Here is a 27253-nt window from a genome sequence, read left to right as displayed (position 1 = left end):
ACAAGAAAAAGTGTGCAGAAGAGCAATGCATAGCTGTGTGTGTGATGCCAAGTGAGGGGCCACTCAGATGCCTGTGCAAAGGGAGCCTCTGATGAGCATGCTCAGAGCTAGTGAGGATGAAAGGGAGGGGCAGGGAGACCTGAACCGTGGACACAGATTGCAGCCCATCCCTGCTCCTCATGAAGCCATGTCAGGTATAAATGACATAGAGCTTCACGGGGGCAGTCATGACAATGCCAGCACTGGTGGGTCACCTGGGTTTGCACAGAGATGGTCAGTGCCTTACGAATTTGTTTCTGATAACACCCACTTAACTAGGGACAGACAGAGCCAGGAGGAGGGAGGTGGGGACAAACTGAAAACAAGATGGAGCTGGGACCAACCTGGGTATGCTGCTTTCCAAACCTGAAACAGTTAACAGCAGGCCATGGCTTCTCTTTTAAAAATGTGTGTGTGTGTGTGTGTGTGTGTGTGTGTGTGTGTGTGTGTGTGTGTTTGCTTGCTCTTACAGAGTTCCTGGGTCTGGTTCACAGTACATGGTGGCCCACAACCATCTGTCAATCACAACTTTTCAGGGACCCAGTGCTTTCTTCTGTCTTCTGTGAGCACCGGACACATGTGTGCTACACATCTACATATACAGCTAAGACACAAAGAGACCTAAAAAAATCAACAAACAAATGAATAGTTTAAAAAACCCAAACCTTGTATATATAGGGCTCTCTGTGTGTGTGCATGCATGTATGTGTGTGCTATGCGGAGGTCAGGTCAGTGTCTGGAGTCTTCATCAGTCACTCCCTCTGTCTGTTACTGAACCCAGGACTTGCACATCTGACTAGATTGGCCAGTAGGTGAGCACCAGGCACGCTCTGGCCGATGCCTCCCCAGTGACCAGCTTTTTCAGGCAGGAACTAGGAATCAAACTCCCGTCCACAGGTTTGTGCGGTAAGGCCTTTCCCGGTGAAATCAGACCCCCCTCCCCACCCCCTTCTCTCTTTTTCTCTTCTTTTTCAGGTACCAAAGATTAAACCTGTGACTTTCTGCACACTGAACGCATGCTCTATTGCTAGGCTTTACCTCATCCCGTCTGTATTGGAATGGAAATTTCTAATGCATCAGGCAAACAGGCAGAATGGTCAAGCTCAGACATCAGGGTCCATCAATAGCGAAGCTCAGACATGAGTGGCTGGGCAGCCCGTCTCTCTGCCTGCAGCCTACAGCTTGTCCTTGTAGGTTCTCTTGTCCCCACCGCTTCACATGTCACAAAGCAAATGACCATGTGGTTATCTGTATGACTTCAAGGGAAACATTTTTAAATTTTGTTCTTTGAACAAAGATTGTTTGTTCGAGTAAAGCAAGGAAGGAGCTGGGTGAGAAAACCCCTGCCTGTAAACCCAGCACTTGGATTTGATTGTACTGGATTCAAGGACAAACCTGGCCATGTAGCACTGTTAGCATAGACCGAAACCTTTTCTCAAAAGTAGAACTGGGTAGGGTTATTGGCTATAATCCCAGGTGTTGGGTGGCCGAGGCAGGAGGACCACAGCGCATGCAAGGCCAGTGTCAGCTACATAACCCTAACACCCAACATCCTGCCTGTTTTCAGAGATGCACAGAACAAGCTTGGTGAGCTCTGAGCTTGACTGAGAGACTCTGCCTCTGAAGTAAGTGAGGTGGAAAAGCCATTTGCCTCCATACTGACACACACACACACACACACACACACACACACACACCATCTATCTACCTGCACACAGTCAAACAAATACACACTGTGTATGAATGAAAACAGGCAAATAGGAAGTGTTCCTGAGGACTGTGGTATGAACTAGAGTAGAGAGAAAAACCTTGGGGACTTAGACGACCTAGATCTTGGTCCAGCGGCTCCCAAGGCTGCTGACGTGGCTGCCCAAGGTGGTCTGTGTAGTTCAAATCACTCCTGCTGCGGGTAAGGCTGAGTTCCAATAAAACTTTATTTACAAAACTAGACTTGGTTTCCACCCTTGGGCCATAGTTTGTTACAACCATACGTAGATCAAGGTTTCCTTGATATAAAAGATGCCCACATTCTGTTGACAAGTAGGGAAAGTCAGGTGAGAAAGCATGCATTGTTGCATGTTTTGAAAGGACGTGTCACTGAGAATGACATCAGGTAGCTAAGGTACTGAATGCCAGAGTCTCCTGCCTCAAATGTCAGGATTTTGCATGTGCACCCCCATGCCTGGCTGAAAACATCCTTAAAGAATAACAACCATGAAAACCTAAAAAAAATGCTCCAGATAACAAGATGGTTAGTGTCGTTGTCCCCTTTTCTCATATTGTATTCATCTTTCCCTAGAGGAGTGCGAATGAAAAATAGAAATGGATCCATTGCTCTAAACGATAGCACTCTGGAGAGAAATTTTCTAAAGGCTAGGTAACAGAAGCATTCTTAAAACCTCCCGACTTGTCATTTTCATCCAGATCAGAAGCTGAAAGAACTGCATTGTGACAGGCCACAGCAAAGAGCGAATGGCTAGAGTATAGTCAGGAAAGAGCCCCAACCCAGGCCATCTTCTGCCAAGCAGGACCTTCTGATATAGTCTTCAGATAGCTAAGAACCTCGGTCTGGCCCTCTGTGTTCTTCCACACTGAAGAGCCACAGGGCACGTCTCTGAACTTGCAGAGTGAAGTCTCACAAGGCTTCTTTCTAAGCGCTCCCTGCAGGACTGGTCCATGCCACAGAGCGTTAGTCAGTTGTTCAGAGCCCTTTCTGCTATGGCCTGTCTAGCACACTGATAGGGCTTAAAAAGCCAGGACACTGATATTGTGTGTCCAGCAGCTAGTGACTCTGTAAGCTGTCTCTGGTCCTAAGCTGTTGCCTGCAGCTGTAAAACCATAGCCATGGACCATGGCTGTTGACCATGCATGGGCCTCAGCAGATGCGGTGGTCAGAGCAGTTTAAATTGAAGTGGTAACCTTTACTGGGGACGCTGATGTTCCCTTTTGGGGATCTTAGCACCATTAATAAAACAATTTCGAAACAACAGATTTATAAGGAAGCCCAAGGACATTTTTCCTGGAATAGAAGATAAAAGCACAGCATAAGTCAGGTGAAAATCCCAGCAGCTTTCAGAGCAAAAGATGGATAAGTCAGGCGTATTAAGCAAAGACTAGAAATAGTCAAACAGTCAGCTTATTATTGAAGGGAGAAACACTCCCAAGAATAGAAGTGGGCTAGCGAACCAAGGACGGAGTCCCCAGAGTATCTAACCACACAGGTTGCGTGCTCTTGTATAGATGGCCATGCCACTCACTGTCCTCATTTTGTATTTCTCAGGGTGTTTTTTGTTTTGTTTTGTTTGAGCATGCTCTGTTTCTCAGACGGTGTTTGGTTCTACCTAGGATTCTGGGCCATCCATCCTCTGGCAGTGTCTGGATGGGCTCACTCTCGTGGCATGGGTCTCAAGCTGGACCAGTCATTGGTTAGCCACTTCCATAATCTCTGTGCCACCCTTAATCCAGCACATCCCATAGGGAGGACAGACCGTAGGTCAAAGGTTATGCGTCTGGCTTTGTGTCCCAGTTTCTCCACTGGAAGTCTTACCTGGTCACAGGAGGAGATTAGTTTAGGTTATGTATCCTTCATTGTTAGGCATCTTAGCTGGGCTGAGCCTTGTAGATTCCTGGGAATTTCCTGTGCACTAGGTTTCCACCTCACTGTGAAATGCCCCCCTTTTCCAGTCATCTCTCCCAGTCCTGATGTGGGAGTGATTTCTTATGAATAAAGAAACTGCCTAGGCCCCTTGATAGGCCAACCCTTAGGTGGGTGGAGTAAACAGAACAGAATGCTGGGAGCAAGAAGCTGAGTCAAGGAGTCGCCATGATGCTCCCTCTCCAGACAGACGCAGGTTAAGATCTTTCCTGGTAGGCGCACCTCGTGGGGTACACAAATTATTAGAAATGGGTTAGATTAATATGTAAGAGCTAGCCAGTAAGAGGCTATAGATAACAGGCCAGGCAGTGTTTAAAAGAATACAGTTTCCGTGTAATTATTTCAGGGCATAAGCTAGCCATATGGGCGGCCGGGTGCCGGGGACGCAGCTCCGCTGCTCCTAACACTACACAGTCCTCTCCCCCTCTACACCCCCACCCTGATTCCTGGTCCCCACCAGCCACCTCCAGTCCATTTAATGTCATTTTCAACTCTCCTCTCCCACCCCCACCCCCTGTACAACATGCATAAGAAATTAACCTTACCTGGGCAGGGTGTCCATGGCCTAAGACAGGACTGGAGTGAATGGGTGAGACTCTGGGCTACAGGTAGGGAGGAAAGCTGGGTTAATCCACAGTGTCAGACCCTGCAGGATTCACCTATGGTGTGGAGGATACTTGGATACCCAGTGTTCTGAGGCAGGAGTGAGAGTCTCGACCTTCCCGCCAGCGTGTCTTCTCCACACTCCAGCCTGTTTTGAGTCTCTCGGGGACCTGTAGTAAGTTCTCCTAGGGCAAGCGACCTCTCATCAACACACAAGGCTTAGGCCAGCTAAGCCCTTGATCTGAAGTCTGTGTAGGAAATCAGGGAGCAAGCATTTGAACCCAAGTCCGGGAGCCAAATTCTTAATCATGTTTACTTTTTATAGCATGGAAACACACATTTAGGGGACTGGGGCTTTAGGTGACTTTGTATGTGTACACTGTGAATATTGTACTGCGGACAGAAGTCAGGCCCTTGCCACCTATAGTCTTTGGTAGTGCATTCTGAGACAGAATCATTGATGCGTGCCCATGCACTGTTACTGATGGTTGTTGACTGGACCCGGTATTCCCAATGTGTGTGTGCGCGTGCGTGCGTGTGTGTGTGCGTGCGTGCGTGTGTGTGTTCATTGAAGAAACATACACAAATAGCTAAGCAGTGGAAATTTGAGAAGGGAGCCAACAAATGAATGGACAGGGTAGGTATGCTTCCCAGGGAGCAGTGGCCTCTAATGGAGATGAATCAAGAATTAGCGATTACTTCTTCCCAGGGCTTCCTTTGTGCATCCAGGAGGAGGAGTGGCTGCTGGGGGCCAGGGTTTTTATTGAACATGTCCTCTCCCAACCATGCATAGGCAGGAGATGGCCAGTGGGGAAGGAGTGGCTGCTGGGGGCCAGGGTTTCCATTGAGCATGGCCTCTCCCAACCATGCATAGGCAGGAGATGGCAGGAGGATCTTCTCTAAGAGTTTCCTTGGAAGACACAGTTTGTCTTGCCATGCATGCACCTCAACCTGTCCAAGCTGCATCATCACACGGCGCCCAGATTAAGAACACAGTCTAAGATGCATCTGATTACAAGGGCGAGTTGCTGGACTGGTGGCTTCGTTTGGAGCAGGGCATGTGTGTACCTCACTGCAGGTAAAGAGCCTGGGTTGCTAAGCTGGCCCTGCAGACTACCTCATCATTCCTGCTCACCATGGCAACAATGCAGTCCAATCCGTATTCTTAGTTTGTTGATGAGGCATCGTCTTGGCCCACCGCAGAGACATCTTGGTGTCAACTCTCTGTGGACTAAGCCAAGTGGCAGGATCTGTACAGTCACCAAAGTACAGAAAGTGACAATGACCTCTCATGCATGGGGTAGGTGGGGCCCTGACACTAGTTAGTATTTGATTCAAGCAGTGGCACTTAGCGGAGGATCAGCTGAGCTGTGTTTAGTGATCTGGCAAAGACAGAGCCGTGTTGCTTCAAGTGCTCGGCCACAGTGACTGTCATGGAGCAACCAGCGCTTGACCCATTTGTCCACACCTAAGACGATTTTGATCATGAGACTTGCTTGGCTCGGGGGAAAGGGGGAGTGTATGACATATTCTGCAGTTTGACAAAGAGGTCCTGAATTCTCTCTTTGGTCCTTGCTGTTGTCATCAATACATCTGTTTGCTGGAGAGACACTGCTGGAGACATCCAGAGGAGAAGGAATGGGAGAAATGCGGGTCCCTCCAGCCTGCGTCCCCTGGGGTCCAGGTTGGCAGCAAGCGCCAGCTTACCTGCCAGCCCTTGTGCGACATTGGTATCAGTGGGTTAATTACCACGGGAATCCCCACAGTTTACAAATATCCATGGCAGCTCGCGTAGAACTGACTGTGGTAATGCACATCTGTAAGCCCATGATGCACATCTGTAATCCCATCAACGGGAAGGCTGGGGTCGGCGGTTTGAGGTCAGCCTGGGATACACTGTAAGATCCAGGCCAGCTGGAGCTAACTAGTGAGATGGTCTCAGAAAGAAAAGCGCGGGGGGGGGGGGGGGGGGGATGAGAGGAGGGAGGAAGTGGTAGACTTAAAAAAAAAAATGAGGAAGTTAACCAAAAAAGAAATGGCACATACACCAACAAAAGCAAAATTATTTCCCAATAACTTGAAAATATTTTTATTTTCTTTAGCTTTTTACAAAGCACATTTACACAAGAGCAAAAAAAAATAACATTTGCTTTCATCCTTCATGTGACTCTGATAGAAGCGTTTCTTCCCTTTTTCAGCCTATGGCTCTGGGGTTGCATTAGAGACTCACAGTGTTTGCAGAGAGCTTTAGGGGACAGCCAACAGGCCTGCTTGCTGGCTGCCTTCCGTAACAGTGGAGCGGCTGGCATCCCCCTAAAATGCAGGCTCCCTTCAGAAGGGTCACAGTCTGTTCCTCAGGTGGGAAGGAGGACACGGAGGGCTTGCAAGGCTGGGGTGACCTGGATGGGAGGTGGTAGACCTAAACAAGATCCTGTCTCAGAGACCAAGGTGAATGAGGTACACTGGGAGGATTTGTGCCTGCTGCAGGCACAAACCTTTGTCTTGGGCACAGGGCCATTGTAGGGAACAGCTCTGTACTGCCGGGGAGCAGAGGCTCCACCCCCTCAGGGTGGATAGCACCGCTCTTCAGTCTCCGCTGGATCACCACTGGGAGCAACAGAGTTGGGGGGGGTCTTAAGGACTCAGATTTTCGCCACTAAATGTCAGCAAGCAAAATATTCTGAACAGATTTTTCTTCTATGGATTTCGGTTTTTTAATCTGGAAGAATAAAATGGCGGGATCTTTTCCAGAGCTATCATCAAGCAGCTGCCGACAAATCGGGAAAATTCCTGCAGTGTCCCTTTCCCGACCTGACTGGGCATCCTTGTTCCCACATGGGTCTCTGCAGTGACCCATTCAAATTCTTCACAAATTGTTTTGTAAAATTCTCATCGTTGGATTAAATGAGCACGTGTCGGAAGAAGGGGAAGAAAACTGGGCTCCAGGGCACAGGCGTGTTCACTTACAGGCAGATAAAAAAATGCTGCTTTGGGGTTTGTTTCTTGCTCAGCAACAAAGTGTTTGTTTAGTACATGCCAGGCTCTGGGTTCAGTCCCCATACTAAAAAACAGCAGCGGTGGCCACAGCAGCAAACCTACATGGAGAGCAAGGCCTCTATGCCTCACAGAGACCTGCTCTGAGGAGCCGCCAGCATGTCACAGGACTTTAAGGAGGCTCTGCTGACGTCTGGGTGGCCAGCTTGCTGTGACCATGCACAGCTGCTATCCCAGGAGACCCAGCAGCAGGGATCACCTGGGCCTCTGGATCTACCTCGAGGCTTCACTCTGACAACTGCTCCTCAGTGAGACCCTTCTGGGTGATGCCCTACCCTGGGAAGGCTGTGCTTTCCAACTACTGAGAACTGACTGAATTCCTTGGGTGATCTGTCATCTTTGTAAGGCGGGACTTCTGGGTTCTTTCTCACAAACACTGTGTGTCACATGAGGCCCCCCTAAAGGTGGGATTTCTGCTCAGATCCATTAAAGTGGGTGGGAGGTGAGCATGCCAGGGAATTTAGCTAAAGCTCACGTGTCTCCTAGCCTTTCCTAGAACCATGCCTCAGTGGCTCTTGCAGTGTAGAGCTAAGTGGCAGGATGGGATATTCCATGGGGTCCTTCACTGAATGTTTAAACAGTGACAGGGCCATAGGCATTGCCTTCTTTGGGTTATTATTTCTGGTATAAACTTTCCTGTTTTGTGGGACAGTTCTGCCTTGACCTTTTCCCAATACTTACTACTACTATTCACTAGTGACCCCACCGGATCGATTCCAAGCAGCTATCTTGCCTGCTGATCATCAAAATGGCAGCAAGGTGTGACTTTCCATAACGTAGGGGAAACAGAGAAGCTACCTTCAATGGTTCATAGAGCAGCTGCATTGCTCGTGTGTGCTTTTCTGAGTTCTGGCCACAGGAGCCGGATACAGAGCAGAGCTGGCTTCGTGGGATAACGGTGAGAAGAAAGGGGAGTGCCAGGCTTTCAGAAGAATAACTGCCCACTTTCAGCTAAGGCGAGCCACTTCTACAACACGGACTGAACATAATCATCTCAAGATCGTAGCCGAGCACTGCCCAGATGCCCAGTGCGGCATCCATCTCCCCAGGGAAGAGGCTGTGGGGACTGCGGGGTGTACCATCCTCACTTTTGCAAATGACTGCTGTCCAAAGACCCAGAGGATGCACGCATTGTCAGGATCCGTCACCTCGTCAAAGCTGCGAAATCTTTCCTGTCCCTCTTAAACGCCTCAAAGTTACACCAGCGGCGTACAAACAGGCATGGAGACATGTGACTTGCATGTTATGTCTACAGCCGGCACCTTAACCTGAGTCTCTTCACCATGAAGTTGCTTCCTTGAGACACACGCGACGTACTATCCACGTGGACAACGTGGATAACAACAGCATCCAACAGTGGCATGCGCTAGCAGCACGTGTTAATTTTAAAAACAGTTTATCCAAAGCTGTGACTCCATACCAAAGGAGCATTAAGACATCCATAAGACAACAAACGCATATCTATCACCTCCAGGCCCTGAATGTAAAGATGGGATGCTCAGACTGAACCTCACATGGGGTTAAGGTAAAAGTGTAGGAGCATCTGACTCGCACACACTGCTGCAAGCTCTGGGTGCTAAGAGGCTGTCCCACCCAGGTGGCCTTGCCCTGACCAGCAGGTGACATGGGTACTCACGAAAACCAACATTTTCAAATAGCAAGGGGTGAATAGTCAAAGCTGCTTAAAAACAATTTTTTTCTGCCTTCAGAAGGACAGAAGATGTGGGTATTTCTGAAGGATCTAGCATGTTTGTTTCGTGTAATTTCAGAAAGGAAGAGAGACAATAAAGGGTGTGTGTGTGTGGTCTACGCATATTAATACTGATAGAATTGACTAGTCACTATTATCACCTTCACAAATCTTAAAATTAAGTTTAAAATAAGTGGTGATATCATGGAAGTGGACATCATCATCCAGCTCCTTATTTGTCCCTGGGTGTCAAAGTCGTTACATTTAATGAGCTCCAGGTGGCACTTATGTAGGAAGACCTTAACTTATATAAGCTTCGTAACAAAGCACTATCCCCAGTGGACTCGTGGCTGTGTGTTTTCTGAAATGCCTCCCCCAGCTGTGTCTGTCTGTCTGTCCCTCTCTACTCCTGAGGTGTTCCTGCCTTAGGGACTGCACGTCTTCCCCAAGACAAAGACAAAAACTTGCTGCCGCCAGTTTCCTGAGAACAGGACCTTTTTCTTTTCAGGAGTGCATGGGGGTTTCAATATAAGCAGAAGGAGCTGCCGGTCAAAGCATAATGAGCCGGAGCATGTGCGCATTGAAAGTTCCAGGAAGAGATTAATTCAGATTCTACCCCATACCATATTTGGTCACTGAGAACGAGATGGACTCAACAATTCACAGGATTCCATTGTACAACAAATCGTTAAAAATTATACAAGGCAGAAAGAAAAGATGGAAATGCAATCCAGAAGAGATTATGAGGCGCGTTAATATCAAGTAGCCAAGTCTTTGCCCTAAAGACACTTCAGCTGATCAAGACAAAACGATGGTTCTTGTTCTCGTCTGAAGGCACAGAGAGCGCTTTGGAAAGGCTGACTTCACTGCTGGGGAAAGGATTCATTCCAGGACTTCCTTATACAAGGAGGATAAGGGTCATTGAACTCGAGGGGAGCACACACAGCCTGCACCTTAGCAAGACCACCCCGCTACTGCTCAGGTGGACTTGAACAGTTAAGACAGGGGTATGTCTGGCTTCTTTTTGCTAATCTTATCAGCTTGTTTTGTGGTAAAGGCCATTCCCACAACCTAAAAGAGATACGGAGAAACTGTATCTTTTCCTTTTCTGTCAGTAGACTGTACTCACCGAAAAATACCTCAATTAAACATTTCTTCCTTTACCAAGGCAATGGGTGCTAGTCTTTTTATTTACTATCTATGACTATTTGAGAAAGAACTTGACTATTTAAACATTCACCCCACAGCTTAGTACATTCTATGCAGGGCGTCTCAAGTCCATACCCCCTCTAAGCCTCCTGACATACATCAGGTGATCTTCAGAATGACTGTGCAGACACAAAGAAAACTTTGCTTCAGAGAATCAGTCACAGCATTTAGATTCTGTGTGTGAAATCCATATACGGACAGAATTGTTTTGAGAGCTGAAACTGAAATTTTTCATCACTGTATTTAATATTTAAAATGACACTGTGTTTTAATTGTTCTCTTTGCTTAAAGAAAGAAAACACTCATTAGTAACCCTGAAAGGCATTAGTTAGTCTATGACCAACGGGTATTGGGATTAATTCAAATGTAAAACATGCTAATTCTAAAAAATAGAATGAATTCACATTAAGTGATTTGTATACTATTCAAGAAGGTTATAGTGTGTCTCAGTGACTGCCAACATATTGTACCATTCAATCATGCTAAAACACATCAATTTTAGATAGCAGAAATCAATGGGAAGTTAAACGTGTAATTTCATCTTCCAGCTTGCTAATTGCATGCAATGAATTGCTTCTGAAGTGGGGACATGTACAGTCTGGGCTGGTGCTATACTAGAGCTATCAGAAGCCAGCTTAACAGGAAGGATTTGAACCCAGTGGCCTAGAAAAACTCTCTCATTAGAGACGGAATGCTAGTTGGCATTCGGATTCCTCTTTCCTTGGACCATCTCTTTTTTTTTTTTTTTTTTTTTTTTTTTTTTTTTTTTTTTTTTTTTTTTTTNTTTTTTTTTTTTTTTTTTTTTTTGGTTTTTCGAGACAGGGTTTCTCTGTGGTTTTGGAGCCTGTCCTGGAACTAGCTCTTGTAGACCAGGCTGGTCTCAAGCTCACAGAGATCCGCCTGCCTCTGCCTCCCGAGTCCTTGGACCATCTCAATGGATAAAGAAGGAATTTCTATTTTATTTTATGACTTTGGGGGGATTCCCAAACAATAAACGTCCATCTTACACACAGGTAACTTGGTAAGGTCTAGAATAAGGGCTGTCATATCTTACGTGGTCTATGGCTTCTTCGGTGTTCTAAAAACATTGCATGCTTGATCAGCATCAAAGGATCAACTCATCATACCTCCCTCCTTCCCTGGACATATGTGTACACACACACACACACACACACACACACGTTACACACCAGTAGATTCTACTAGCCTAGCTGCAATCAGAGTATGACAGCTGCTCCCGGATGTGTGCAAAGTTACAATAATAGCCGTGCCCAAATGTGTGCAAGGTCACAAATACTGTCAGCACTGTGTCACACCTCGGAACCTCTAACATCCAAGCAGATCAGAGAGAACCAATCAACCATTTCATTTACAAACTATCATATTCTGGATGTCTCGTAAGGTTAACAATGGGGAACATGACGGCATACATACTATTTTGTACAGGGTCATGCAATGTTTTTTATCTAAAACTATTTTGTGTACATGAAAGGCTACATACTTTTAAGCATAGCTTTTAGTAATTTTGAGTATAAAATGTTCCTTTGAAAAATATAAGTTGTTTTTAATGATTAACCTCGAGGAAAGTTCTGTGCTCCACCCAACCCTCCCCTGGGAGCCCTTCTGTAGTGTTTTCTCCCAGAAGCACACCGCTAGCCTGCCATTGTGTATGTAATGCACACAGGGCACAGAGACCCAGCACGATGGCTACCACACACCCCTGCCGGGGAATAAGAGCAACTCCTGCAGTACTGTGACTTGGTCTTTCCTATGCCATCCTAGCAGCAGCCAGTCCCGGCATCTTGCAGTCTCGGCTGAAGCCTGGAACTTGAACTTGACGGGGAAACTCCATCCACTCCAGGGCAGGGCTCTTATCTTTTGGTTGGGTAATTCTTGGTGGTCCCCCACGGATAAGAGTGAGATCTAGAAGGTCTAGAAGTGGAAAGAGAAGCCATAGGATCAACATTTCTGTCCAACTGACAAATTTCAGGAGCTCTGGCTGGAAGAAACAGGGATAATAAATAAACCACAATTAATAGAAACTAATACAATAGGAAGTTTTTTTTAAAAAAAAACGCTGACCTTTTGCTGAAACTTGGTGATAGGATTCTTCTCAGCTGACGAGTACGGCGTTTCTTCATGGGGGGGAAATCAACACCATGTGGTAGCTTATACCACAGGAACTTCTACATTCTCTCACCAGTATCACATGAACATCTATGCTCATGTACACGCATCACATGAACGTCTCTGTTCATTCACCCGTATCCCACCGTGGTCATTTGAATGTAATTGGCGCCATAAGTTCACAGGGAGTGGCACTATTAAGAGGTGTGGCTTTGTTGGAGGAGATGTAGCCTTTTTGGAGGAAGTGTGGGGGCGGGCTTTGAAGTCTCCTATGCTCAAGCTATGCCTAGTTCAATTCACTTCCTGTTGCCTGCAGATCAAGATGTAGCTCCTTCTCTGCTCTCAGCTCCTTCTCCAGCTCCATGCCTGCCTGCACGCCACCATGTTCTTCTGTTACATTAACGGACTAACCTCTCTGAAACTGTAAACCATCTAATTAAATGTTTTCCTTTGTAGAGTTGTGGTTTCCTTTATAGAGTGGTCATAGCATCTCTTCACAGCAATAGAAACCCTAAGACACCCATGAATATCTGTGTTCACCTACCTGTATCATCAAATGTTCATCAGTCTGAACAAGCAAAGCAATGCAAATGGATTCAATGTGCATTGCTTTTTAGTTTCTATATATGTCTCTCAAAACATTCCACTATCATTATCATGACAAAATACTGTAAAATGTTCAGAGGGGTTGGTGAGCTGGCTCAGAGGGAAAGGCGCTTGCTGACAAGCCTGATGATCTGAGTTCAAGCCCTGAGATCCACATGGTCAAGGGAGAGAACTGACCCCTGAAAGTCGTCCTCTGACCTTTCACAAACATCCCTGCTTTCTCTCTCACACACACAAGCACACTCAAAAATGTCATAAATTTAAATGATCTCGGTTTCCTGTCAATTGTAGAGAATTATTCAATAACTATTATTTCAATAATCTCTCATTTGTGTGTGTCTCTCTGTGTGTATGTATGGAGAGGGATATAGAGAAGTCAGAGGTCCACCGTGACTTTTTCCCAGGACACCATATCCCTTAACTTCTGAATCAGGGTCTCATTGGCCTGGAACTCGCTGAGTGGACAGTGAGCCTAAGGGACAAGTCGGCACTAGGATTATAAGCATGCACTACCACCCCTGTTACTTTATCTCTAAATTTTGTAAAACAGAATATTTTACATGGGCAGTGTTCTGCCTACATATACATGTGCACTACTTGCTTGCCTCCTGTTCTCAGAGTCCAGAGGAGGGTGTCAGATCCCCTGGAACTAGAGTTACAGACAGCTGGAGTCACCGTCTGGGTACTGGGAATTGAACCCAAGTTTTCTGGAAGAACAGTCAATATTCTTAATCACTGAGCCACCTCTCCAGCCCCCATGCCTGTTTTATTTATTTTTAACTTGAGTTTTGGGGATTCTCATACCTGCAGGGCAAGCTCTCTCCCACTGAGCTGTCTCTTCCCCACATTTAGGATCGAAGACTCTCCCTTACTTACACACAGTTCTCCTGGCCAATCACTGAACCATTAAGCTGTAATCTGGTATAGGCCTACCATTCTCAGCTAGGCTAGGCACAGATTAGAATTAAGGTACCATTAAATAACCCAATAAAGCCAATTGCGAGCCTCTGTAAACTCCCACACCTAATTTTTCATTGATTCACTGTTCTGTTTTCTGCAACAATATGAAGCTATTCACTTCCCTTGCTCCAGAGCCTCTGAGGAAATGACACACAAAATGACAGCAGTTGCAGAATGACAGCCTCGGCCCCACTACTTCAAGCAAGGACACCTGAAATAATAAGATGCTGAACAGAGAAACACACACTACCCACTGAAGGGCTTGTATGCTCAGCACTTCAGTGAAATGCAAACATCTTCCGGGATGGTGGGAGGAGATCTCCTGTAAGGACTATGGTTTCTATACAGAATGTATCACAGGGCACCTGTAAGGACCCTGATTTCTATCCACAATGTATCCTTGCAAGATCCGGAGTACTTATTTTGGCTCTGCAGTTGGTCCCCTATCACAAGCCTCTAAATTTGCAATGTTATATTTTAGAAATACGTTATCAAGTCAAAAGAGCAAGCCTTTGAACACTCTCATGTGTGATGCAGAAGAAAGGCTCACTGAAATGGGAGCAGAAGAGAACAGAGGGGACTGAAGCAAGCTAAAAGGAGAAAGGAATTTCTCTGTAATGACCTTAGCGAGACGGTCTTGAGTCCTTGCTTTCAGGGCCACTCCTCACTGTCCTTAAGGAACACTTCCAGAACAACTTAGAAAGCCATCACAAAGTAGCTTTCCTGGCTGTAGAAAGAACTGTTCTTCCCCCAGGAGAAGCCTTTGGGGGGGAGCCCAGAGCATCTGGGGTATGTTCTGGATGTGGATACTTCGACACAATGGTGCTTGAGAACACAGAGGGACACCTCTGTCAGCTGCTGTTACCTAAAGCCATGGCCCATCATGCACAGTACTCCACAGTGCTGGCCAATCCCCAAATGCCAGGACCTGATTTCTTTTCCATTGAATTCTCTGGTGTTTGCTCAGGAAGGCTGGAAACAGCAGGAATGAGCACTTCCTGACAAAGGCTACCAGCAGTGACTGACTAAAGCGGGAAGATGTCTACTCCAGCTCCCTCCATTTGAGAGGGAGAACTCGAGACACACTGTCGACAAAGCTTCTCAGAATGTGGTGCCACGGCTCAAGATTCACTCAATATGGAAACTTGCATAACAATGAAGTCTTGCTAACTTCATCGTTTTTGTCAGTGTTTTCTAGAACCACCTATCAAATAAACTAAATACATTCAAATTATTACGGTATCTCTTTGCCTAACAGTAAAACTACAAGAATTCTAAACTAGATTTAAATTTATTAAATAGTTATTCCAGGTGGTAGTGGTGCACGCCTTTAATCCCAGCACTCGGGAAGCAGAGGTAGGCTGATCTCTGTGAGTTCGAGGCCAGCCTGGTCTACAAGAGCTAGTTCCAGGATAGGCTCCAAAGTTACAGAGATACCTGCCTCGAAAAAAATAGTTTTTAAAATAGTTTTTTAATAGTTTTTAAATAGTTTCTCTTAAAGTCACCCAAAATATGGTGTGCTTGGCTATGAGAACAATGGATATCTGAACTTCCTGCTCTTCTAGAATGACCCAAGCAAATATTGAACTCAAGGAACCAATCAACCCAGAAATGTTTCCCACTGACTCGTGCTCATTGCCTAATAAGCAGCCAGTGTGTAGAAGGCAGCAACCTTTCGCTTCATTGTAGGAACACGGGAATGAGGTCTCCACAGAAGCTCGGCAAAGGAACATTCTTCCGATGTCCATATCTACTCAGCGCAAATACAAAAGCGTCATAGATCAACTTATAGAAATAAAGCTTTCCAGAATCAAGGATGGATAAAACAGAGCGAATGTCCAACCATCTCCCTTCATCCTTCACTTTTGAAAGCCAACCCTGACTCTCACCTGTTAGTTGTGAAGTTGTAATAGCCACTTTCCTCTAGGACTTCTTCGATCACAGTCTGGAATTGACAAGACAGTCCAGTTAATATGGAGTTAAAAGCAACAGAGGTGAAAGCACCCGGGCTGCAGAAACACTGACCTGCATCTGCTCGTATGTGAATCCCTCTTCCAGCTCCAGGCTGCCGGGCGGACCTGAAACACAGCAGTTACAGACAGTCAACCTTGGGTTCAAACCGTCTTCATTACACCTTACTGGCAATTAATACTTAAACGGCAGAAAACAGGGCCAGCTTCTTACCTAGAAAGACTCAAAGGCAAATTCCAAAGCCAGAGAGATGGCAGAGCAGGTAAATGTACTTGCCTCTCAAGCCTGATAATCTAGTTTGATCCCTCCCTGGACTCCCAAATGTTGTCCTCTGACCTACACACACACACACACACACACACACACACACACACACACACTAATTAAAATAAATTTAATTTAAAATAAAAATAAATTCCAAAATGTCTTGGCCTTGTTTTTCTTCCATGGTTGGCTGCTCTGGGTGAGGCCATTACACAGCAATAAAGAAAGACATAGGAACAAGACTTACTGCAAACCAACCAAGTAAGGTGAACAGTGATTCCAGATACAGAGCTCCTCAACCCACTGGGGAAATGCCAAAACCAATAGTCAGATCCCCCTAGTCAGGCTGCATTGACCTATCAGGAGGCCCCACTGGAGACAGGCAAGAGAAGGAGTTGTTAGCGTGGTTGAAGTTGAAGGGAGGCAGAGTCCTGGCTCATTTTAAAGCCTTGTTTAAAGGTCCTGCCAGTTGTGCTAAAACCAGTTCAGGTTTTGCTAAGCCTCCTGTGAAAGGGGCTAAGCCTCAGCTCTGGGGTCAGGCAGGCCTAGGAATAGTTAGTTCCAGTCTTGGGCTTTCGAGAAACTACAACCAGAGTTCACTTCAGCTCGGTTGCTTTGATGAGAAGTTTGACCAGCAGGCAAAACTGGCCCAACCTGGGAGCAGCCGCTAAAAGCAAATGACTTCAGATATTTTGTTATCTTAAGCTTGAGAATTTCTCAGGTTTCTGATTAAATGACACCGCACCCATCTGGGATTTGATTTATCACAGGAATACACATTCACAAAGTTTGACAACAAGCAAAAACGATTTCTTAGGCAACGCTTCTGCGAGCTATGAAATATTGACCTAACTGTGAAAGTCTCGCTTCTGGCTACTGTGTCCAGGACCATCACTGTAGCTAATGGGGAATTCTGAAATCTTGGAAGAATTGGGATGCTGCTTCCCAGGGTTTAAACATCACAGGGTCATGCTGAGTCCCTCCAAAGGCCTGGCTCTCGTTACGTCACATTGACCATACAAATACTATACAATGTTTGTCATGTTCACATTTTATAGTCTTATTCTTATATTTACTTCCATCTTACAGGAGACACTGAACTTGAGTCTATGATCTAAATGACTAAATGACTGAGCTGAGATCTGAATCTGAAGTCCACGTTTCCAGACTCTGTGCCTGTTACCTCACACTACCCAGCATCCCTATGTGGAATTATTCTAAAATGAAAAAAAAAAAATTCTGGTTGCCTAATGTGGATCCTTTGGGTATGTCTCAAGCTGCCTCCATTTTGAATACTTAAGTCTTCCATTTCTGCTTTTTATCTTCCTAAATGCTCTCAGACATTTGACTTCAAGAGGCAACCAAAAAAATAAATAAATAAAAAATAAAAGGAAAATACAGTTCACACACAGAGATCCTGCTGTTGGTTTATAATGTCATTTATAATGCAAAGAAGGCATTGCCTGTGCTAGGGCAGGAGCTCTAGGAATCTTTATGCGCTGTGTCATTTTACCCCCAACCGCAGTGTCCGAGAACACCAATTCCCTACTGTCTGTGTATGTGTGTGTGTGTGTGGTGTTTTAGGATGTAGGCACAAAATGGTTCTCTCTGCTGTTGCTTTTTGTGAAAGCCAGACCCTTCTTACCTGTGGGGTCACTTTGGGACCAGTTGTTTGCTGCCAGGGAATGACGCAGTAAGTGGTAATCCGATGTAAAAAAGTTTGGCTCAATTGGCTCTGGAGACCCCTGGGACAACTGAAAAGGAACAGGGGACAGCATGTCAGGGCAAACAGCAGGCAGCTTCTGGGAGATGCGTTCCCATTAGACTCGGGGACCCTGTGTCTGTCTGGGAAGGCTGCAGCTCCGAGGTCCCTTCTAAACAGAGGAACTTCCTGTTTCCAGATGGGAAGCGGGAAATTACAGTGAAGGCATCTTCAGACCGTTCCTTAGTCATGTGAGCAAACCATGCTTCACAACGGCAGAAGACAAAAGGCATAAAAACAACGACGGGGACCTGGGACATCAAGGTGTGGTTTTTAATCAGGTGTTGGAGCAATAAACCCCAGTTATTCAGCAGAACAATATTCTTAGTTCAAATCAAAGCCCATTTTCATCATCCGCTTTGAATAGCACCTTTGTAGGACCACAGCAAGCCAGTTTCTTAATACGTTTTTCTAAATTACTGTTAATTAACTAGGCTCTGCAAACCTTGGTTCTTAACACTCTATTCGCCCAATGGCAGAATTTATTAAGTCCCAACTGTTTAATGCTCTTCGGTGAAGCTGGTTTTTTAAATGGAATTTCTTAATGGAATTTAAGGCTATAAATATTGTCCGACTCCTTTTACCTTTAATTCCACCCAATATTTGGCTCAGCCAAGTTTTAGTGCCAGAGTTAATTTACTCTTAAAATGTCAAATATTAATAAAACAGAAGCAGACAGCACCGTCAGAACTGGGCGGGCGTAGTTAATTTGGATTTACAAACTCTGTTCATGAGTTAAGCACATCCTCTTCCAGTGGCTTGAGAAAACTGGCAGCACAGAACACAGCTAAATAACATGTGCCACCTGCTAGCCCAGAAGCCTTGTGTGTGTTCATGTGTGTGTGTGTGCGTGTGTGTGTCCCCTCCTTCCACGTGCACTGTGATGTGGGAGTGTCATATATCAATCTGTTGATTTCATTGGTTAAGTTATAATAAACCAGCTGCTTGGCCTCATGGCTTGGAACATAGATGGGAGGAGTAAACAGAATAGAATTCTGGGCAGAAGAGGAAGTGAGGTCAGACTCTGCTCTGCTCTCGGAGAGACCCGACAGCTCTGCTGGAGCAGAGACGCCATGATGGAAGGAGGCTAGAATCTTCCCGGTAAGCGCACCTTGGGGTGCTTACACACATCATTAGAAATGGGCTAGTCCAGGTGCGAGAATTAGCCTGTAAGGGTTGGAGTTCATGGGCCAAGCAGTTCTTAAATGAATACAGTTTGTGTGTTGTTATTTCGGGCATGAGCTAGCCAAGTGGCCGGGGTGTTGGGGACGCAGCCCCGCCGCTCATATTTCAACAGCACTGTGTCTTCTCTACTTCCCTTGCTCCTCTTCCTTCTATCATATTAATATGTACAAAGATGTTTATTGTATACTGCTTGTAATAACTAAAAACTGGAAAATCTCAAGTGTCCATATAGAAAGGCAGATACACCATGGTGTGCTCACACAGTGGAATTCTACAAAGCCGTGAAGCAAATGATTGACACCCAGAGAGTAGATGAACAGGGAACATACAAAGCCTGGCACAGGCGACAGAGAAGAAAGCTTCACCAACGCGCATCTTCACACCATCCAGCAGAACCATTGAATGGTGATGGCTATCGGCATCCTGATAACCGGGCAGGAGGGATAAGGTGGGATGAAGATGGAAGGCTCAGCATGTTGCTGCGGTGGAGGTCACGTGGGCAAACATGCACCTCACTGTCCATTCTGCATCATCTCGATACATTTTAAGTTAGCAAGTCAGAACTATTCCATCATTGCACATCAGATACGATGAACACGCGCTGCAGGCATTTTCTAGTCTCCATACATACTGTATAAGAAGAAAATGTGGTCCTGTCCCTTTTCATTCTTGAAAATGTGCTGTTCTTCAGTGATAACTGACAACTCGGGTACATCACTGCACGGCCGGCAGATGTGTTACATTGCAGGAGGATCGGATGGCCCCGGGCACTCTGACTTTCTTACAATCTGGCTAGCAGTAGTCACTGTGGCTAAGCTGTGAACATTCCCTAAGATCCTGACAACAGTTTCCTGTGCTATCACGACTTTGCACGGGATTTTTTTTTTTTTAAAGCAGCGGGGTGGACTATTCAACGTTGCTCTTCAGTGTGCCTTGTGGTCCTAACTGAACCATTGTGTAAACAAATGCACCTTGTGAGCAGGGGACCTCAAGACTGAGATAGCAAGGGTTAGATGACTCTTTCATTGGTACACAGCCTTGGGGAGCAGGCTGTTTAAGACTTCGGGTCTTACATCACATTGGCAAACTGCTTTAGCTGGAGAGCCTCAGATTCCCAGGGGCAGGGAACAATGGCCAGGGCCCAAATCCACTACTCTTTTGTTTGAATCTAAATATGCTTGTTTTTATTCCAGAATTTTCCAGAGATTCTTTTTTATAGTTTAGATTCTAGGAGTAAATATTCTTTCAGCAAACTAATCCCCTCACCCTACCCCATTCACTGTGTGTTATAGTCTCTACCCTTTTGACATTGTAGCACGAGGTTGTCATCTACAGAGTTAGAGTTCACACTTGAGAGCTAGTCAATCAAGTTACCCACACATACAAAAAAAAAATCACACACACACAAAATTGTACATTGCTCCCGGGCTGCATCAATAGGCATTGCAATAGATCTAGAGGTGTGCATATAGACAATGCATTGCAGCAACAGGCAGTGCAGTAGATCTAGAGGAGTTCATATAGACAATGCATTGCAGCAACAGGCAGTGCAGTAGATCTAGAGGTGTGCATATAGACAATGCATTGCAGCAACAGGCAGTGCAGTAGATCTAGAGGAGTGCATATAGACAATGCATTGCAGCAACAGGCAGTGCAGTAGATCTAGAGGTGTGCATATAGACAATGCATTGCAGCAACAGGCAGTGCAGTAGATCTAGAGGTGTGCATATAGATAATGCATTGCAGCAACAGGCAGTGCAGTAGCTCTAGAGGAGTGTGTATAGACAACGCATTGCAGCAATAGGCGGTGCAGTAGATCTAGAGGTGTGTATATAGACAACGCATTGCAGCAACAGGCGGTGCAGTAGATCTAGAGGAGTTCATATAGACAATGCATTGCAACAACAGGCAGTTCAACAGATGGTACAATAGAAAGTTGGAGATTTGCCAACACAGGAAAGAATGGTGGAGAGTTTCACCCAGGTGGCACTGGAAGAGGCATAGACACAGAAGAAGTTTAGTGACCACAACAGAGCTCATTGCCACTGACTAAGTGCTTAAGAGATCCTGGCAAATTTGGTCATTCTATTTGGCTCTTACCACTATCTTGTAAGATAAACATTATCTTCTCGGGGAGGAAGTTGGAGAGGCCATTTACCCAAGGAGCACAGCAGTAATGGCAGAATCTGGCCAGAGTCCAGGGCTTTCCACAATCAAAGGTCAAGCAAACCTTCTACCCTTTGACTTGAATGACTTGAGGATACAAAGACAAATAGTTCAAAGAGATCGACATTTAGACAGAGCAGAAAGGATGATGTTTCTAGTGGTCATGGGAAGCTGAAGGTGATTCTAATTATGGATGTGACACATGGCGAAATCCCTGCTGCCCAGTAGGTGGAGACAGAATGTCTTTCAAGTTGCAGCCCCATGGCTAGGGGAACCTATGGGTGGTTACTGGTTCCACAATGGCAAGGTAAGCACTCAGCTTATATGTAGATCTGCCTTTACCATGCTTTCCCGCTTTGCACGATACTAGTGAGTACCCTCGGTTTTGAGGTGCACACATTTTTGAACTATCAAGTCAAGGGACACATCTGAGAGAACAGATTATGGCTGTCACCACCTCTGCTCCAAGATGTTCCTGATTCGAGGCAGGTACTGAGCCATTTTAGCACTAAGTAGGTTAAGAACAAAGGCTTACGGCAGAAATGACAGAGAAGCAAGAAGGAGAGACTACAAATGCCATCACTTCAGTTCCCAGACTGTAGCTTCTTTTCCAGACCAGAGAGTCTAGCCCCCTGCTGCTATCCAGCTTCACAAAGGACACTGGACCTAACTGATGGAGAGAACACTGGAAGACCCGGAGTCAAGCATGAATGGAACTAGATGTCAGAGTGAGAAAAACTGCAGCCCGGGCCACCACGCTGCACTCTCTGCTCCTCTGCTCTAATTTCCTTAGCTTTCCTTGTCCTCTGAGACCGAGTGCCACTATTAGAGGCCATAACACGTTGCCTAATGTCCCATGCTCCCTAATCTACAGCTTCTTTGAGTGTCTTATTAGCTTTTCATAAGCACTTTGTTATCGGAAATAGTCGATATCCATATCCAGCTGATTTCTCTCATGAGTCAACGGTCCATCAGCTCTGGCACACTCCAAGCTCCTTTACCAAAGCCCCCAGCTGGGTAGTGCTTACATTTCCTCTAAAAGTCGTGTCCCTAGCAGAATGCCATCAGGGAAAGGATGAAAATGTTCCGTGCAGTGTTAATTAGACACAAGACCTAATCCTTCCCAGACCTACTTTAAACAGTGACAGTGGTTTCAAGGCAGGAGGCAGAGTGGCTTTCCCTCCAGGAAAGTGGGCCCTGACTCTGGAGCCTTTCTCTAGGTCAGAACTGGTAACTGTTTTCCTAGTGACTTAGCTTGCCTCTGGACTCAGGTCAGGGCTAGATAAAACACAAAGCATGCTTATCACAGGTATGAAGTCCTGGGAGCTGAACAATCTGTCTGTCTGGAAAAGAGCTGGAAGCCTCAGCCATTAAACAACACAATATGGACCGGCAGTCAACCTCTGGCCTTTACATGCATGTATATGTGTTACCATCCCTCTGCCCTAACACACACACACACACACACACACACACACACACACACACTACACATACACATGAACAGGAGATGGAAACCAGTTAGGAGTTTAGGGACAAGGATTTTGATTCTTGTTCTTAGCCAAACGCCAGCAGTGCCCTTGGTCTGTACCAGCTGGAGACTAAATATGCTGGCGTGTTGGGGGTCCTCATTTCTGGGCTGGCTCCTCATCTTTCTTCTGCTTTCCTGCTTAGGGCTTGTAATACTGAGCTCTCCTGTGATCTCACGCTTGTCCCCAGGACAATGAAATCACATGTTCTCCTTGGAGGATTCTAGTTCCACTTCTTCTATTCTATTCATGCAGTATAACCAAAATGCTAGTCCAGAGGTGGACAGATACCTCATGGTAGGCCAGTAAGTCCCAGCTCATGTCCAGCCCCCATCCACCCCACCTCATGCCTCAACTGCTTAATAAACCCAGTTTATTAACTCATAGACATAGAAACCCTCAGAGGCAATCCCAGTCTTGAAAGCTGTTCTGCTTGCTTCCTTCCCCTTCAGAACCTATATAAAAACTACATCCTGAAACTCGCCCACCTAGCTCTAAGTCTTCAGATGTGAGCTTTCAAACCTGGGATGCCTGCAGAACCCAGGAAAATAAAAAGAGACCATTGTCAGGCAGGGGGATCAATAGAGGAGAATAATAGGCTACAAGTGAGCTGAAGGGGAAGACCAGGCCTGTAGCGAGCAGTGTGGTGTCACACCTGATGGAGATGTATAATCAACTCCTGAGATGGCTAAGGCCTGACCTATGCTATGATCACGCAATGATTATCAGCTGCCTGCATATGCATGAGCCTATAGGCAGTGCCCACCTGTTGGCAGTTCCGAGTTGGCAGCCCATGCCTACTTAAGGGCTGGGAGAGGGTTTGCCCAGAGAGAGAGGGTAAAGAGAGAGGGAAAAAGAGAAGGAGAAGGAGAAAAATTATTGTGAATAAAGTCCTGAAAACTGCTGCAAGAAGAGCTCCGGGTGTTGCGTTTTTCCTTGCGGGACGAGGGTGGACGCGACACAGACCAATAGTGGAGATCTAATTAGGAGGTGGAAGAGATATAGATACAGAAGGAGGAAGAGGAGGGGGAGAGGAAGGAGGAGGAGAAGGAGAGATAGGAGAGGAGGGGGAGGGAGTAGAGTAAAATAACAGCAAGGTTGTAGGGAAAAGCCATAAGGAATCATAAATGAAAATTTTCCATATGGGCTGACAATGCCCAGAGAGCCATAAACCGTCTAGTAAAAATCCCAACACCAAGAATGAGAAGCACTCTTTGGAGTTTTTGGTCAGGCTTATCCAAGAGATTCCAAAAATATTATAGGTTATTGCTGTTGAGTTCAGTTGTCTTCCACCTGCAGAGGTGGGAGGTGAGTCCCCATTGCTGTAGACACATGTATTTCAGAAACAGGACCCAGAGGACCCGAGCTGGATCTGACCTGAATGCCTCCTCGCTGAGGACTAGCTTTCATGGTACCAGAAGGCTCCATGCAAGCTTCCCAAGAAGAGAAGCAACAGTACCCAGCTATGACGCCTGGGAACCATATCAACAACCGATATGGCACAATAACACTAAGGATGCAGTGGTGGTGCTCAGGCCTTGGTGTAGTAACCACGGGCTCTCCAATTGGACTGAAGACCTGCTCAACAAGAGCGAAACCATGTCCGACTGGAAACCTAGCCACCTATGCCCATTCGTTCCCAGCTAGTACATCTACCTCCCCTGCAGGCCAGGCTCAGGGCACAGTGCAGAAGAGGAAGCAGAAAGATTGTAAGGAGCAGGGAGTAGCTGTGTCATGAACTCTAACCATCATGGCTGACTTAACAGGACCTGAACAATGATGACACCAGTAGACACGCTAACGTGTAAAGCTCATGAGATCACAACCCTAGACAAAGAGCTATAGGCAACTAAAGAATGCTGGGAGCAGGAGAAATAGTCTTCCCCGAGGAAGTGCACACTGATTGGTTATCCGATACCAGGTGTCAGCCCTGAAAACACACACATATACTTTTCTAAGAAAAGTTAGAGCAAGCCTCAGTTCTTAATGGAAAATCCATGGAAGAACAAAGACCTATGTCCAATAATACCCCTAAGCCCCATCCCTTGAAATATGGGAAATCTATGCTATTTCCCCTTCCCAGGGGAAGCAGAGGGGTTGAGGATACAAGAGCATGAACCACAGAATCAACAAATCAGGGTTCAGAGGGGGCTCACAGAGATTGAAGCAACAATCACAGACCCTGTATGGATCTGAGTTAGGGTCTCTGCACATATATTTGTATACTTTGGTGTTCCTGTGGGACTCCTAACAGTGGGAGTGGGGGCTGTCTGATGCTTTTGTCTATACTTGGGATGCTTTTCCTCCTACCGGGTTGCCTCATCTAGCCTTGATAAGAGGGTTTGTGCCCAATCTCATTGTAACTTATGCCCTATTCAGTTGAGATGCCTGGGAGGCCTGCTTTATTTTATTTTATTTTTTTTTGAAGGGAAACAGGAGGAGTGGATCTGGGAAAGAAGGGAAGTGGCAGGGACTGAGAGGCAGGAGAAATTGGTCAGGATGTAAGTTATGAGAGAAGAATGGGGGGGGGGGGACATGTAGTCTCCATCCCATTTTTTCCCAAGTCGGGATTTTTATAAAACTGTCCCCTCCATCAGTCTTTCTACTGGTTTCTTTTGGCAACCTTGGTAGGTTAGAAGACCTCAGGCCTGGCAACTGTGTTATTTATTATGTGTCCTTATCCCTGTATTTGCTGACACAAGCAAGATCTAGAGCAGGGACTGGCAAACTGTTCTATGCAGTCGGGCAGTAAGTGTTTCCGCCTGGAGGATGAAGGGTTTCTGACTCTGCAACTCGGCTTTGCCTGCAATGATAAAGTGGCCACAGGCCGCATGGAAATGAATGCATATGGTTATGTAAATAAAGCCTTATTGATAAAATAGGCAGTGGGCCAGATTGGTTCGAGGGCTATAGCTTGCTGACTTCACATTCAGAAGCTTGATCAGGCGCAGCTGCAAGCTTTTGGCAGAAAGGGCTGCGCCCTACATCGGGTGGCCGGACTCTCAGGAAACCCCGCTCTGTGGCTTCTCCATCCCATCTTGTCCCGGGACTATAAACCTACAGTGCCAGTCAAAGTTCATCTATAATATAAAACATCCCACGCCGGGTGGTGGTGGCGGCGCACACCTTTATTCCCAGCACTCGGGAGGCAGAGGCAGGTAGATCTCTGTGAGTTTGAGGCCAGCTAGGTCTACAAGAGCTAGTTCCAGGACAGACAGCTACAGAGAAACCTTGTCTCGAAANNNATACACATATATATATACACATATATATATATCCTTCCATCAGCAATTGGTTTACCCTGACACAGAACTTAAAACAGAAAGCAAGAAAACTGATTGATACCCTTCAAAAACAGGTTTGGAAACAATGAATGGGTTTCTTTAATTGCTCCATGGGTAACCCACAGGTGATCTTCCTTCAGTATCATCATTAACTGGATTTACCGCTGCTGTCACGCTGTGACTGTATTCTTAGCGATGCTTCAGGGACAGCTTGAGCATGGCTCCCAGTCCTGCAGACACATGGCCAGGACACAGGTCCCTGGCCATGCTGTGCCTACCTCAAAAGATGCCAGTCCAAGCTTGTGTGATCCCCGCTCTGCACCAATCCACTGTGTCTCCTCAGAAACACGTGGAGAGGTATTGAATGGTGTTGATTGGCATCTAGGGAATGTAGTAAGGATGTTTTTAAAAGAAAAGATTTGTCATGAATTTCCACTTACAGAGAGGGCGGTGTGAAATACTGACTAACCTCTTCTGTCTTGCTTCTCCCCTTTCCCGTGTTGAATATCCTAGTTCCACGACCACTGTGCTATCACTTGCTTGGCTTTGGTGGCCCTGAATTATTGCAGCCATGATGAAGCCTGGATCAATGAACAGCTTAGGTGAGCTAGAGAGAAAGAGCTCACTTCTTAGAAACGGGCTGTTTCATCTTTTGACTCCTGCGTATAGCACGCTGGCCATTGATAATGTGACCAAAGCCATTGATGATGTGAGACCAGTCATCCCATAATGGCTCCTTCAAGCTGCAAACACCTGCTCCCTGGTTCTCAGAAGGGAGGAGAAAGTAAAAGTCAAGTACCTGGGTGGGTGGATGGGTGGGGCTCAATGTGGTGGTGTCTGACTGCTCAGGGGATAAAATGCCCATTCCTGAACAAAAGTCATCACAAGAAAAAGACTACCAGAAAGGTCGGGGGGGGGGGTGCACAGGCACAGGGGTCATGAACTTTTTTGATTTAGACCTTTCCACATACATAAAAGTGCATGAATAGATCACAGCAACACACAGTTTAATAAAGAACTGAAGAAATGAACACCTTCCTATGGGATCTATAAGTACATAGTATATGCTGCTTTCACTAACTAATTATATACATGAAGCACTGACCACAGGCCAGGATGTAGAAGATGCTGGAAAATCAAAGGTAAGAG

General features: G+C 46.0%; 1 protein-coding gene across 1 annotated transcript in view; it reads right to left on the bottom strand.

Annotated features, from left to right (window-relative positions):
• Positions 1 to 11613: 11613 nt before the first annotated feature.
• Nek10 (NIMA related kinase 10) overlaps positions 11614 to 27253 on the bottom strand; it is a 167890-nt gene continuing 152250 nt past the window's right edge. The window contains exons 33-36 of the mRNA XM_050160508.1: positions 17824 to 17932; positions 15969 to 16021; positions 15833 to 15888; positions 11614 to 12182 (exon numbers count right to left, since the gene is read on the bottom strand). Of these exons, the coding sequence (XP_050016465.1) occupies positions 12122 to 12182; positions 15833 to 15888; positions 15969 to 16021; positions 17824 to 17932 (279 nt within the window). The 3' untranslated portion in view covers positions 11614 to 12121. The remainder of the gene's footprint in view (positions 12183 to 15832; positions 15889 to 15968; positions 16022 to 17823; positions 17933 to 27253) is intronic.

This window comes from Alexandromys fortis, unplaced genomic scaffold (genome assembly GCF_014885135.2).
Source record: "Alexandromys fortis isolate MF-2015 unplaced genomic scaffold, M_Fortis_MF-2015_v1.1 scaffold_116, whole genome shotgun sequence".
NCBI classification, from domain to species: domain Eukaryota; kingdom Metazoa; phylum Chordata; class Mammalia; order Rodentia; family Cricetidae; genus Alexandromys; species Alexandromys fortis.
The sequence above is the reverse complement of the archived record's forward strand: the minus strand, read 5'-3'. Positions and strand labels throughout refer to the sequence as shown.